Source organism: Amphiura filiformis, chromosome 17 (assembly GCF_039555335.1).
Source record: "Amphiura filiformis chromosome 17, Afil_fr2py, whole genome shotgun sequence".
NCBI classification, from domain to species: Eukaryota; Metazoa; Echinodermata; class Ophiuroidea; order Amphilepidida; family Amphiuridae; genus Amphiura; species Amphiura filiformis.
In genome coordinates this window covers 52251925-52268177 of record NC_092644.1, presented here as the reverse complement: position 1 = coordinate 52268177, position 16253 = coordinate 52251925, and the positions used below count along the sequence as shown (strand labels likewise).

The window sequence follows — 16253 nt, the reverse complement described above, 5'->3', positions numbered from 1 at the left end:
GGTGATGGTTAAATTTCAGAGAACTATTGAAAACATTAAAAATTACACAAAGCATTCAAATTTATATTCAAGTTATATGTTTTATAAAGTTATTTGAAGAAATTGTATTTTTATCGCTGCATATAAAACAAAACATTACAAATAGTAATCACTTATATCACCCTATCATCTCTTGACAAAGTGGACTCAACCAAAAATAGGAAATCCCTTACTGGCGAAAACAAAAACAAACGAATTTCGCAGTGAGGGGATTTCCCGTTCCTGTGTGTCAAATTCTGCAACCACAAGTGACGTTGTCCAGCTTTCTCGTGGTTTTCACACCAAAATTAACTTCAAACGAGCTGGGAGAATGTCTGACTCGATAGTAGATATATTTGCTAGTGCAACCCACGGGCGAGGTATTCGGACAAAGCGAGATGTGAAGCCAGGGGAGCTGCTTTTACGTGATAAACCTTTCTCTTACATTTTGTACCACGGCGGATCGATTTCAAATAATCAGTCAACAACACACTGTGATCACTGTCTTACTGAAAAGTAAGTTGGCTATCTTTGTCCTTATAGGTGTAAACAAGGACCCTCTCAATAAAAACCAAAGATGAACCTGAGTAAAGCTGCTAATCTAGTCAAAATAAAGTTACATCAATATTTATAGACATGCATGTTCAATTAAAATATTAAAATAAAAAATTATAAAAAGTCCCATCAATGCATCATCATCATGACCAGTCATAGACCTTAAGCATCATATTCCGAGGAGCTGAAAGACACCAAATTGGTGTTTTATGACCTTTGACATTCTTTTGTGGCAAGTGACATGGTCTTTCAATTCACACCGAGTGGCCTTCACAGGCGTGACTATGCTTCAGTGGTCATGAAAGAATTCAAAAGATAACCTCTGCCACAAAAATCCCGAGCTATTGTCTGAAACTCACCTTGGAAGATGTATCCTAAGAACTCAGTCTTCAAATGATAGTCAAATTAGTCATATATGACCAATAGATAAATGACCTATCATTGACGACTGAGTTCCGCAGTCTACATCATGACCATCTCTGGTCAAATTTTCATTTTTAAAGTAATGTATCATTAAATCTACATGTCATACTTTTTAGGGGTTTAATTTGAATGTTTTCAATTCATCTCATCTCATCTGTATAACTAACTGTGTGTAAACCTCTGAATGATGCTTGCATTAAATTTTAATTTTTACTTTTGGTTTGGTAGTGGTCTTTAACTGCTGACTTAAAACTCTCAAGTCTCAAGGCTATTGCAATTTACCACCGATGGAGGGAGCTCATTCCATCAATTAACAAGGCCTAACAATGCAATGCAAACGTCTTATGACATAAACGACCAACGTGTATGACCTCTTAATAACTCGATCTATAATCAAAGAAAAATATACCGTACTGACGCGAGTATAGTCCCACCCCGTTTTTGGGTGAAAATGTTTCAAAATTGGGGGTGGGACTATACTCAATTAAAAAAAAAAAAATTAAAAAAAAATTTCGGTTTTGTAGCACTGTCCCTGGACCTAGACCTAAATGCTAGGATCATTCATGGTTGACCTAAAAAAAAAAATGCATTTTGAAATCATTAATAGAGTATGACATGAATACAAGTTATCAATTTTCATATTAAAAATACAAATATATCTTGAAATTTTTTTTTTTTTTTTTTTTTTTAAGGTCAACCATGAATGATCCTAGCATTTAGGTCTAGGTCCTGGGACACTCCAAAGCCGAAAAAATAAATAACTTTTTTTAATTTCTGAAATTTTTCGAAAATTTGGGGGTGGGACTTTACTCAAAGGTGGGACTATAGACCTTTTTTTTTTTTCCCACAATGCACTATTCAAGTTGTGTATGACGTAGTTCATCAACCTCATAGATCGTGTGCATCCGATGGTCTTTGCCATACCTTTGCAATTATTTTGTCTTAATATGGGCATACTGATTCCATATATGGGCATTTCCATGAAATGGTGGACAGATCTCAAAAAAATGAAATTGTTTCAAGGAATGATTTTTTCTGCTTAAATCACTCCAAATACATGCAAGTATTCAGGAAAAAAATTTCAAGCCATTTGGTTATTGTTTACTTTGAAAAAAAGTGTTTTTACTTATTGTGCGCTTTAAAGGAAAAAAATGTTGCACTTTTTATGATTTTAGCAATTGGCTGTAAAAAAAGTATTAGATTCCATCTAATTTTAAAATATGTTTGGATTAAATAAGTATGGCAATTGGTCTTTGAGAATCCAGAAGTAAAATGTTAATATAACCCATCATACACTTGTGTCAGTACATGGTTGAAAAGTAATTCACAGCCTCATGTAACGCGTGTTACCGAAACAGACTATTATAAATTTATTTTGTTTAATATATGGTTTGCATTGATACCACTTAGAATTTTCCTTCTCCTAGTAAGGCCTTATGTAAAAGCCATGCACAATGCGATAAATTCCTATCCACTACTTCACAGCGCGCTGTCAAAAACTGCAACGTGTGTTACTTGTAATGCGTGTTACCACTGAAACGCGTGTTACCATATTCCATACAATGCTAACAATGACTGTAAAGCCCACTTTTACCATTGTAATTTGAATTGAGGACAGTGTTACAGACTTACAGTGCAAACATCCTTTTCACTGTTGGTAACCCATGCTTTAGAAAGGGTGGGTTTGAAGGGTCCACAAAATGCTTAAAAGGGTGGGTTTGAAAAATGTCTGGTTAAAATGCTTGTCCAAATATAAAGCGTGGTCACTGATAAAAAGGGTGGGTTTAGAAATCAACAATTGCAATTTCAAAGCTCACTGTAATTTCCAATTGAATGACACTAAATGAAACAAACAAAAAATATTGAAATCCCATTCTGTTTGGCCATTTAAAATTTATGTAATTCTCTTTGGATGCAAATCTGCACCTCCTGGACCACCATAACCACTTATCTATGATCAGTAATCACGATTAGATAAGGTGGGTTTCGGAGTTTTGGTATAAAGGATATAAAATAAAAAGGGTGGGTTTGAAATAAAAAGGGTGGGTTTGTATCACCACTGCCAACTATGCTTTTATGTTGAGGGCATGCATTTCATAGAGATTGTGGAATGTGGATGGCCAAGCAGTGGCATCCATCACCACAGAAGCCGCAGAACAAGATGAGGATGTTGTAGATATGGAGAGTATTGATGGAGTGGAGCCTCTTCCAGAAGATGTACCAGATTGCTCAACTGATGAGTCACAGAAAGATACCTTGAGACAATCTAACACTAGTGTAAATCATGACAAAATATATGTCGGAAGCTGTTTTTTTGTTGAATATGATGGAGCATATTTCCCTGCTGGTGAAGTGTTGGAAGAAGGAAACAAATATGACTTTTTGATTTCAGTAGTGCTGGAAAGATTTGGAAGTGGCCAAGTGAAAAAGACATCACATTTTATTGTAGGGAGAAGATAATTAGGGAATTTGGGGAACCAGTGGTAGTAAATAATTGGGGACACTACAAATTTCATGACCTCTAACTTGTTGTAAGAAAGAAAAGTTGGTATTGGGTCTAAACATAGGTATGGTCTAAACTATACTGTTTTTATCAACTGAAGTGATGTTAACTGGGATTGGTTAATAATTTCAGCATGTTTTTACTTTAAAACTGAAGTAGTGTATCATCAATGTTTGGAAATGTTGAAAAATGTATTATTATGTTGGTCTTATTTGGCCGGACAAAGTGTAATGCGTGTTACTGTAACGCGTGTTACCGACTCTTTTACTATTTACTAAAAAAGTTTAACCTGCACTGTTGTTATAAATAAATTATAATAAACCTCAGCACAATACTTGATTACAGTGAAAAGAAATTTTTTGCAGACTTGTTAGTTTGAGGACAAAGTTGAGAATAAGTTTGTGGTTTTTTTTGCTTGTCCACCGAGTGTAATGCATGTTACCGACATTCGCAGTACTACCTCATTCACATGAGTTGATCTTTCACCTTTGTGTGAACATGAGAATTAAGCCTTAGGTGGTAGGTGTTAAAATACAAAAGATTGATACAAAATTCAAAATACTATTTTAACTAGGTACTGCAAAACAAAGGTGGATGCACCAAAGTGTAACGCGTGTTACCGTGGAAATGCCCATATGCGGATTATCGTAAAGGCCATCAATGTTACTAATTATGCAATTATTGAATACACGAGTGATGCAGTTACGGAGCGATGCAGAACATCTGTGTAAGAGATTGTGTTTACATTTTATTTTCATCTCCGAAAAAAAAGTGAAACGGACGCCAACAAAATATCACGGCGTGTCCTGTCATTAGTTTATTACCATTAGGTCTATAAAATGTATACAAAGTTATAGTCCTCTTGCTCTATGAAAAAGGGAGGTTTATCCAGGACCAATTACTATAATTACCCCCTTTAGCCAAATTAACTCCCAGCTGGACAAGCCCACCCCAATGATAAACCACAGTAGACAAGCCAAAAGATAGAAAATTGTTATGTAATAATGGTATTATGGAATCTGTTGGCACACTTTTCACAGAAAAATTCACACCATGTTGATAGCTATATAATAGGGCATCAGCAGGGGATAATTGGTGGGATTAGTGGTTTTGATAGTAATTCCTTTTTCGTAGAGCAACCAGAGTATAGGTTTCAATAGCAGGAAACTTTTTTGTCCATAAGGCATAAAAATGTTGTTTTTTTGCCTCCGAAAGGTATTAGTGATTGCTGCTCCAGTATCGTGATTATCGGGGATTCCTTTTTTGTGATGAAGGCACCAGCCGAAATGTCCGTATTCCAGAATGTAATGAACTTAACTCTGTACTCCCGGGAGATGATGTAGTTTATGACACTCATACCCCCTGGAATAGTGCATGATGGGAAAGAGGGAAAAAGGTCTATACTCGCGTCAGTACGGTAGGTGGCACTTAAACTTCAAAATGACAATATGTTGGAACTCTTCATTACTGACAGTTTAGTTGCAGTGTGCTTTTAATACTTTTTACAGATAAAGAGAGGGCAGGTTTTCCTGGTAATTTTACAAGAAAACAATTTGATTTCATGTCAAGTAGGATACAAAGCAGCATGTACTTTCAAAAACAGATCCATGGGTAGGAAGGGTTTTAATATTGTGGTCGCAAAGTACATGTAATAACATTGCATATAGCATGATTGGTTATTTCACAACATCATATGTGTATAGTGCTTTTAAAAAGTGGAACACACTTGTTGAAATGTACATGCCATATGTCCAAGAGTTATTGTAGGAACAGTATTAGTCATGTTTGTTGCTGTTCAATTTTGTCCAAGTTTTAGTCACACAGTGCTATAGAGCATAATGACTGAATGGCCCCATAAAAAATTCTTGGAAATTGCCCTATCACATACATTTAGTTGTAATTACCGCTATATCCCATTTGAATATACTTTTCAGGGGGTCCAAACTTCTGCGATGTTCTGGATGCAAATATGCTAGGTATTGTGATAAAACTTGCCAGGTAAGTTTGATTTATACAGATGTGTGCAACCTGGGGTCATGCCCTGTATACCATCCGCGATAATCAACTTTTGAAGAGCACCCTAAACAAGGATTTAACCCTTGCCTAAAACAAGTGTTTTCACACCCTAAACAGGGATTTTATTCCTTGCATCAAATTTCATACCCTAAATTTGATTTCCCCATATTAGCAATTGCAATTTTGCTACCCTTTTTTCCAATATTTCATGTTTTTACCCACGTTTTTATTATTGCGGATGGTGTACAGGCCACAATGGGAGTTACCCCCCCCCCGATTGCAATTATAAAGTTTATGTTGTCATTGTACTTTCATAACTTTGTAAAGTGTAATTTACTCTGACTCAGTCTCAAATCATGCAGCAATTTCAAACTGATTCCAACTGATATGTATGCTATAACATATAAATTGTTAAGAAGCAAACTAATAAGAGTAAAATGTGACATTTTCATCAATATCATACATGTACCTAGGTCTTTATCCGTAATGTACATGTGCAATTGAATGGACCTTTAAATACATATTTTTAGCACTGCTGTTGTCTTCCTGCCATTTTTCATATAAAAAAAGCAACTTTGAGAATTTTAAAGACTTGTCTTTCACTTTGAAGCTATGAAAAAATAAAAATAGAATAACAGATGTAAAATATTTTCATGCTTTCACAATTAAGAATCAATGACTTGTTGCCTTTACTATAAATAAAAAAGTGATGAATATTAATTATTATTTTCTAGCGTGCAGCCTGGCCTGATCACAAAGATGAGTGTCATTCAATAACAAGAGCTAACGCATCACAGGACTCGCCAATATTTCAAGACCAAATACGACTCATGGCTAGAACGCACTGGAAAAGAACAGTAAGATTTAGATTGCAGGATATAAACCAGGAATTCTGTTGACCAATAATTGTTGGCCCTTGAAAAGCTTTGGCAGACATTGTAATTTTGCCCTCAAATACAAGTCTTTGAAATGATTTTGTCCCTGTGTGGCCTGCTAGCTATATATGAAATTAACTATGAGAACCCCTGTTTTAAACCATGATGATTGTGGAAAACACTGATTGCATCATATTTTATTTGTAAATATTCAGAACTTTATGTTTTAATTTCTATATTTGATCTCTGATCAGTCATTTAAAGTCATAATGTACGATCTTATAATATGAATTTGGTTAATTTTTTTCAAACCTGATTTTTTGGCATATTTGTAATGGTTACATATGTCACAACTTGCACCTAAATGGAATCAGCCAAATTTGTTGTGTTTGTAGGTAAACAGAGCAAAGTGCGACATAAAGTCATAATTCAAGAATTATGACTTTATGTCCTCCTATAGAACTGTGTGTTAAACGGCCAAAATAACAAGCAGTGTTTCTTTCACTTTACCTCGTTATTTCAGCTCAAAATGAACAGAAACCATTCCCAATAATTATTACTAGTATTATTTCAGCATTTTGAGTATATAATAATGACAAACTTAAAATTTGAAGGAAATCATACATTAAGCCTTTGAATAGACTTGACTGAGGATTTAGTGAATACATTTCTTCATATATTCATCTTGTACGCAGTAGCTATGGATGCAAGCATCCATTACCACTGGAGCTAGAGTGGTCAAAATATAATTGATTCAATTAATTCATTATGGGTTTCGTACATCAAATAGTTCATGTGAACTTTACCTGGAGGGGCCACTTGACAATGACAATGGACTTTCGAAGAGCACCCTAAAGACGTATTAAATATTGATTTGAAAATGCACCCTTAAACAAGTATGGTGCATCATCATTTTGCACATTATAACAGGAATTTGAGATACAAATCCCTGATTCACACGGTCAGAAAGTTTACCTGATTTCATGCAACTTTTTTCTCAAAAATTATTGATTTATGAAGCAAGAAATACCATTTTTCTCAAGTTTGCTAGTTTTAGATACCTATTCATGTTACTTTCAATGTGCATGCCAGTCATTTTTGTGTATGATAATTTCAGTGAAGTTATTGCTAATTGTTTTATGTTTTCACTTTCAGAAATTAGTAGAGAATGCATCAATTGATGCAAATGGATTTCCAAACATTCCTGATTTGCTAGTTAAACGTGAGTATATGGTATAATATACTGCGCCAAGAAAGTATCCTTGCACTTGGAAAAATAATCACAATTTCAAAATTGAACCATATTGGGGTCAATTTGTTTTTGTAATAGATGCACTATACAATCCTGCACATTATGACACCTCATTGAATCCAATGTGGCCTCAAGAAGTAAAGTTACAAGCAATTGAATAGACGAAGATCCAGTTTTAAAAGTGACAAACTGGCCTATACAAGGCGCAAAAGGATTCCAACAAGCGCAACAAAGAGACAACACAGTTTCTGCAATGAAACTTAAAGCTGTATTTATTTCAGTTTTCACTTCTCTGTACTTTTCATAACTTTCATTTTATTTGTCAGCTGTTTTGTTTCAGTTTTCTTTTGTTCCTTTTGTTTTAAATTAAAGGCACACACAAATTAGCCATTTACCACTCTCAATCCAAATGTCTAGTCTGTGGATTTTTAAATGGGCCAGCGTGTCACTTTTAAAACTGAACCTTGGTCTAATCAAATGCTTGTAACTTTACTTCTTGAAGTCACATTGGATTCAATGGGGTGTCCAAATGTGCCGGATTAGATAGTGCATCCATTAAAAGAATAAATTTACCCCAATATGGTTCAGTTTTAAAATTGTAATTATTTTTCCGAGTGTAAGGATACTTTCTTGGAGCAGTATATGTTGATACAATATGATTAATAGTGAAATTGTGAAATATGCTCCAAACTGGTAGCAATATCCCACATTGCATGCTGGGATTATAACATTTAGGTGCACTGCTGTTGGCATATGATTTTGACATTTTGACTCACAGTACTGTAGATGTTTAGGAGTGCTATGAGTGTGAATTAAATGAATTTTGTGGTGACTACGGCATAAATGCCAACATTCAGGAACTTAAAATAGTATTCATTCCAATAAGCGCCCAGGGTGCTTTACAAAGTCATTTTGGGTGGGCGCATTAGAGACCAATTTACCTACGTTATATAGGGTCCCGAGACATTCCAGTAGTTTTTCTGATGCAGTAAAAATATTGCAAGTTTATACATGACTTCAAATCCTCAAGCTATTTCACTGTATTCAACATCTATCAGTCACTTCAACATCAATGGTACCCTTTAGCAAATTGAAAATACCCTGGGTGGGCGCTTTTTGGTGTATGGGTGCTTACATGTATTGGAATGAATAGCATAGTCTAAAGAAAAAGAATCTGATTTTTGTTTTAATTTTTAATTTTCTTTTTGTGTGTGTGTGGATTTGGAGAGTCCAACTACCAGGGCCCACATGCTGGGGTCATCTGGAAACAAAATTTATATTCAACATTTTTAGGAATTTCACACTCCTTGTAATCATTTAAGGGCATGCAATCACACTCGCACACTTCAAATGACAAGACCTTATTTGGTGACTTTGCAAAGTGAATAATATGATATATTCAATATTGTGTGGAATAAATCAGGTGTTTTTTACTCTACAAAAATTGCACTGACTCTGTCCTCAGTTTGGTACAAAAAGTATTATGTTCAAACATCACTGGTTACAAGCTTAGGTTCTTAAATCAGAGTGTTTTGTGCAGTAATCCAGGCTCAGGTAATGCCATATACCAGCCATGTGTATTATATTATTGAAAGTATATCAATTTTAAATAATGATGAATAATGATCTAGTCACCTCACCCTAATTATCCAAATGTATAAAATCATTTATTATTTTATTTATAACATTTGGCCAAAGCCAGGCTAAGCCCAATAGTGCTCAGAGGCTGCCAAATTTAAGGGATGCCATCCGGATATGACGGGGCAGGGATATGGGAAGAGGTCCGATATTAGATGCAGGAGGAAAACCGGAGCACCCACATCGATATTTCCCTACCAAAAAATAGCGCCATCTCTTGATATACGGGAATGTTTGATGGCGATATTTTGAGGCGTTTCCGAAACATCCCGAGTAACTGAACTATGAAAAACTATCCATACAAAAAATTTCAAAACAAAACCCAGCATGTAAAAGATCATTTCACAACTCTCATATTCCCAAGAATACATACTGTATTGTAGAAAATAAATGGGTTGATATTTGAATAGATTCAAGCCATTTTCCGAAGGGCTATTTTGATCAAATTTTCATCAAAGGCTAATATGATAATGACATTTTGTATTCCAGTTTTACAATATTTTTCGAGTTTTGTTGAAAATGTTAGAAGTTTTCTAGGGTCTATGCAAGTACAATGCACAGGTACATGCATATGGCATCTTCCGGCTTTTGGCGGATTTTTCCGCCTTCAACCATCAATTTGGTCATATCTTCGGATTTTATCGGACCTGCCTTTTACTACATATTCAACGCCTCGGCATGCGATCGGATGTATCACAGCACACAGACATACTTGAACAGGTAGAGGTTTATAAAAGCGAGTTTCAGTTTGCAGTAAAGTACAGAATAATAGCATGGAATATAACTATACCCCATGGTATCAGTTAAACTCTAAAGTTCCTACAGCGAATTTTTATAAACTCATGACAAGAATACTCTGTTAGCAATATGAACAAAAGAGTTTATCCGAGTATTCATGATACCAGCATGGTAGCCCTCATGATAAATGCCTGGTATTGTCTCTTGAACATGCTTTGGCCGTGCTTGGTACATCCTTGACAAAAGGTACAATGCAGTCATGGGTTCGAGTCCAGTAGAGAAATAATAATTTGGTATGTGGTCAATAGGTGAAATATCGCTGTGGCACCCGGAGAAAAACCTGTAAGGACGAGCATGGATCGGCAACCAAACTCACATGTGGCATCGCGGGGAATTGAACCCCAGCCACAGTGGTGAGAAGCGAGTGAGAAGACCACTACACTAACCCACCCTCTAATCATCTTTCAGTATCCTTATACCTTTAAATGTTCTTATTTCTGCTGCAGATGTTGATAGATGGGGACAAGTGAGACAGAGGGATTTTGACAAAGGCTTTTTACAGCTTGCACAGTTTATAATGATGGGAGTTAGAGTGGAAGACATGAAGGACCTGTTCAGTATATTACAAGCAAATTGTGTGGAGATATCAGATGCAGAGCTGCATAATATTGGCTATGGGTTATACCTTAAGTAAGCAGGATATGTTTTTTGTTTGTTTGTTTGTATGTTTGTTTGTTTTTGTGAATCTGTTTGCTCATTTTGGTATGTAAATGAGATTTTCATCTAGTATATAATTTATAAAGAGGACACATGAAAGGATTTTCCAGTGCAATGAAAGAAAAATGAATGACTTGACTTGACTTGATTGGAGATACCGTTGCATTGACTGTGGAATACACTGAAAATGGAACTTTAAACAAGTGAAAAATTGGAAAGTTATAGAAAAGCAATTTTAAATAAAATCCAGTTACACATTTTTTTGCTACATGTATGTGCACACATTTATTATTTGAAAAAATGTGCTTGTTTGTTTTTATTTCTCAATAGCTTTCAGTACAGAATAGTTTGGTTTGCTTCTGTTTTATTCCAGTAAACAATGCAATGTGGTACATTAATTGAATCATACCGTCGGTCGCAACACATAGTGGCGTAGAGTGATTTTCAAAATTTTCCGTTTCACATAGTGGCGTATAGGTTTAGAGCTAGCTATTATCCTATAATAGTTATTCTTAGTTAACTATTAAAGATACAGTTTAATAGTTTGAACCTTACACTTAAATTACAAATGGAATCAGGCCACTGAGAGATAATCGTGGAGGAGTATTGACTTCGTTACTAGTAGCATATCCTTCAAAAACGTTTTGATCGGAAACAAATTTTGTCCTTCACGTACGCCACTATGTGTTGCGACCGACGATACAATGTATACCTTATTTTTGTTCATTTTTATTTTCAGGACCGCATTCTTTAATCATGCATGTGATTTTAATTGTGTGGCAACATTCAACAGTACCACCTTGGAGGTTAGAGCAACAAAGGAAATCAAAAAGGGAGAAGAGGTAAGCCGTGTGCAAAATAAAGATGGACAATTAGAGGACCAGCTCCACCATGTCACTCTTGATTTGAACACTGAATTGGATAAGTATCACAGTGCACAGTGTAATTTACCCATTACCAACTTCAAAGTAATCCAACAGTCAAATGTGTTGGAAAATCACTCATGAACTTTCATGTTCATTTTTTTTAATTAAAATTATTGTTAAATTATTCAAATGCTTATATTTACACCATAATGTATTTGAGAATAAGATTGACTTTGTTGTATATTTTTACACAAGCCTATGTGTCCAACTGCATGCAGGTTGTTATCAACAGAATCCATGCGCGCATAGCTAACCCCCATTCACACATACACACGTACACACAAAGGCCATGCGAAAGATGGATTTTTAATGTCACAAATAACAACAGATCCGCGAAATTTGCAACAGACCCGCCTCACAAGCCTCAGCGCATTCAACACTATGATAATATACTATGCCAATGGCAGATAAACATTGACATTCATAGATAAACAAATTAAATATTTGCAATTAAAAACTCATGTTTTTGAACGATTCTGAGTTTTATCAATGAAAATGCAGCGATGACGTCATTGGGTCAATGATTTTCTGAATGCACGGTATGGAATAATTTTTCTTATGTGTAAAATACACTGTGCAGTGCGTGACTCTAGGTCAAAAACCATGGCATTTCTTACACTGATTTTGCAATCAATTAAGATCATTTTATAGAAATAAAATAAATACAGGGACATGTGACTTGTATCCACCAAGTGCAATTTATTGCAGCTATAGAACACAATGTGAACAAGATAGGACTATGGGAAGAGGTCTGATTTTAGAAATGTGAGAGGAAAACCGGAGTACCCAGGGAAAACCTGTGAAGAGGGTCATGGATCGGCAACTATGCTCTCTTGCAGGGTTACAGTGCTGTGGGGATTTGAACCCAGGCCACAGTGGTGACAAGAGCCAAGTGTATCTGTCATATCACTGCCGCCTGTACTCCCAATATCATCATATAGTTCAGAGATGTGTACTCCCAATATCATCATATAGTTCAGAGATGTGTACTCCCAATATCATCATATAGTTCAGAGATGTGTACTCCAAATATCATCATATAATTCAATAGTTAATAGTTAGATGAATTAGCAACATCAGCTTTGCAAATTGAACTTTTTGTGTTCTTCGTCTTGTTTATGTGTTTCTTTGTCAGTGTTTTATTAGCTATATAGAACTGTACAACCCAACAGAAGACAGACATAATGAAACCAATGATCTGTGGTATTTTACCTGCAGTTGTGCCTATTGTGAAGATAAGGACAGGGTAAGATGCCATGTGACCCTTTCACACATTAACAGCAACATGTTTAAATATTCATAATTGGATGTTGGTGTCATCAAAGAATTATATTATCGCTGAATTTGAATGTTAATTCCTGAATGCTATTAAGATTTATACAAAGTTATAGCTATTTCATATGGATAGTGAAGATAGCTTTAGATTTATGTAAGCAAGATAACAGGCTTTGAAGTTAATATTGTGATCTGCTCCAACAAAATTTGAATCTGCTCCAGCATAAAGTCGCTGCCAGGGCACAGACACCGTCCATTTATCATGGCAAAATTCAATAGAAAACAAAGGAAATTCAGGAAGATATATTGATTTTTGAAGACCAAATGTAGGAGCAACCCTAGCAGACCTGCCAACAAGTATGTTTTTTTTGTGTATTTCATATGGGAATTTGTAAAAATACAGACATACATTTTCCCAAAAAAATATGGTTTTGACCATTAACCAAAAAAATACAAAAAATCCCATTTCAAAATGGCTGCAAGTATAGACTTTAGAATGCAAGCCCCGATCTTGTAAGCTAGCGCATCTGTGATTGGTGCATGGGTATGTAAACTAAAGCATATTAACAAATCAGAACGTTGCATAAAAAGGCGCTAGGTACCCTGCAAGAATCATCAATGACCACCATTCATGTATTGAGCAGCGAGTGCCAGCGAAGATGGTAGTTTCTTAATCAGTTTGAGCATGGCATTTTTAAATACGGCTTTGACTTTGTCAACTCAAAGTTCCAAAACAGATCAAAGGAAGCAATCTTTCAAACCAGAGTATTCGGTGAAATGGAAATTCATACAGTTGTCATACAGATGTGCAATTTTTCAGCATCGTCACACTTACATTTTTGGAAAATACTTTTTTTTAAATGAAAAATACAACTTTTGGGGTTTCAGAATACACTTTTGTGATCTCAAATGTTGGCAGGTGTCTCGATCTGCCCATGCATGTTTGGTATATGCTTTTAAAGCATATATGAAATTAATATGGAATTCAAATCCGGACTATATCAGAAGGTTATCTTGCCAACTTTGTGCTCATTTTGTGAGAGGAGGTCACATATATACATTCTGTCATATTTCCCTCATTTTGCCTTCATAAAATTTCCTCTTGATAAGATAGCACATATTTTAAATACAACTTTTATTTCTTTCCCAATGTAATTTCCTTCAGGATGCAAGAATCAGTGCTTTGAAATGTGGTAACAATGATTGCCCAGCTGCTGTGCCATTTCACTACATGAGAACTGACCCATCGTGTAAGTAATTCTTAAAGGAGGATTTCGTGATCCTAGCATCCTCTTTTTATGACATTTTTCAGTAGATATCCACGAAAAAAGCTTATTTCCAAAATTTCAGTTGATTCCGATTTTGCGTGCTTATGAGTTATGCATGATTATGTGTATTACACTGCTCCATAGACAATGTGTTGTAATTTCGTTCTGGTGCACCAGAACGAAATTCAAATTTGGCGATATTTTTGCTAAACGCAATTAATCTGCAAGAAATATTTGGTACATAAACATTATGTAGCCAGAGGTATCCAGTGGCGGAAAAATCTCAACTTTTTTTTGGAAAAGTGGGGGGATGAGGCTGTGGATCACGAAATGCCCCTTTAAGGGTAGACGAGGCATTGTTGGTCGAAGCAACCTAAAAATTGATTTTCATTATCTAGATCAATATATTATTGAAAATTAACACCTTGATGTTTTGCAAAAGTTTATTCTACAAATCGTATACTTTGCAAACTTGCTTAATTTATTGTTGTTAATGAGTTATGTACGTTTTACAAAAGTGTTGTTGTTTCATCCCTCTTTACAACGTAACTCAAGAACCGCAGCACCTATAAAAGTATATTGGTGATATTTTAATTCTTCTACACGCTCGCTATGAATTGAGCAATGCAGTTTTTGCCAAAGCTCACTACCATTCGTAACATGCTGTGAACTACCAAATCACAACAGTTTAAAATAATTAATAACCTTAAGCAATATAATACACTCCCAGATATATAAGGCGTATATATATTATGTGTATCCCAGGGGGTATTCAAGTTTGGTTTGGGTAGGACTGTACTGCTAAGAATTTGAAAGTGGACCCATCAGTAAACTAATTTTCAAGAAATTTGGACCCATTGATACACCATGAGTCAAAATTTGTTGGCCACATTTAACACAAATTGTCTTAAGTCAGTTTTTTCAACTTTTTCCCCAAATTTTTTGAAAATTTGGTTATTTTCCCCAAAAAAAGTTACATATACAAAAATTGGCTTAGAAAAAGGGGTTATTAATATACCAAAAGGCCGAAAATGTTATCCATGTTTTCGGCACGTCCGCGTATGGTCATTTGTACTGAGTACCGCTGCACTTACTTTGTACAGTCATATGATTAGTTTAACTCAGGTTCTGGCGTATGGTAGCAAAACCTGTTGGAATGCAGTTGACTTTTATCGATATGGATTTAGTAATGTGCTGAGTGCAAGTACTTTGTTGACACAAAATAAAAGATCTCAATAATTATGTATTTTTACTTTTTACAGACAAAGTGAAGTGTCCATCATGTAACTGGAGTGAAAAAGGCAAGAAGTTATTGGACAAAACCTGGCCAACGGTGAAGAAGATGCGTAAAAATAAACGCATGATAGACAATTGGCGAAAGAACCCAGAATGTGATATCCTTTACTTTTTGAGCAAAGTTGCTCATGAATATGCAAGAAAGACAGTCACGTAAGAAGTTATGTAAATTTTGCTGTGTGATCATAATCTGTGCCTTTATCATCTTCTGATGGGGTAGGATCAAGTGGTTACCTATTTCCCTGGTCAATGTTACAAGTCGTTTTTTGGGGTCTTAGGGAAGTGTTGTAAACTTGACACTCATTTTTGTTTTAAAAATGATGAAACATCGTCTATTTAGAAACAGTGCAAGTTGCAGGTTTCCTCTCTACTTTTGCCAGTCAGTCATTGTATTGAATATAAAATGATATTAGTTTAAAGCCATAATGTACGATCTTATAATATGTGACACGATCTGGTCCATGGGGGCCAAAGGAGGCATTTTTGGAAATTGAGTTACTGTAATTATTACATTACTAGATTTCGCGGTTCTTGGGTTGGGCGGTTCTTGTGATAGGTCTATCTCTAATTACCCAACAACCGTTATCCATATACATGTACACCTGCCCTGACCTTGTATATGTCCCTTAATGATCAAGACCCAATTTGACACAATTTAATCAACTCAGTTTTATAGCTGTGACGCTTATTTTGGTACTCATAATCTGGAAACTCTTCGTTCGCCTCTTCCAAGCCCTGTCCTGCTACCATTTA

At 35.4% G+C, this 16253-nt stretch overlaps 1 protein-coding gene across 1 annotated transcript; it reads left to right on the top strand.

Annotated features, from left to right (window-relative positions):
- Positions 1 to 253: 253 nt before the first annotated feature.
- Positions 254 to 15657, top strand: LOC140137282 (histone-lysine N-methyltransferase SMYD3-like). The gene is made up of 9 exons (XM_072158926.1): positions 254 to 534; positions 5434 to 5497; positions 6250 to 6372; positions 7546 to 7612; positions 10525 to 10708; positions 11475 to 11577; positions 12797 to 12907; positions 14102 to 14186; positions 15467 to 15657. Exons 1-9 carry the CDS (start codon positions 350 to 352, stop codon positions 15655 to 15657), a joined length of 1113 nt encoding a protein of 370 aa, XP_072015027.1. The 5' UTR covers positions 254 to 349.
- The last annotated feature ends 596 nt before the right edge of the window (positions 15658 to 16253 follow it).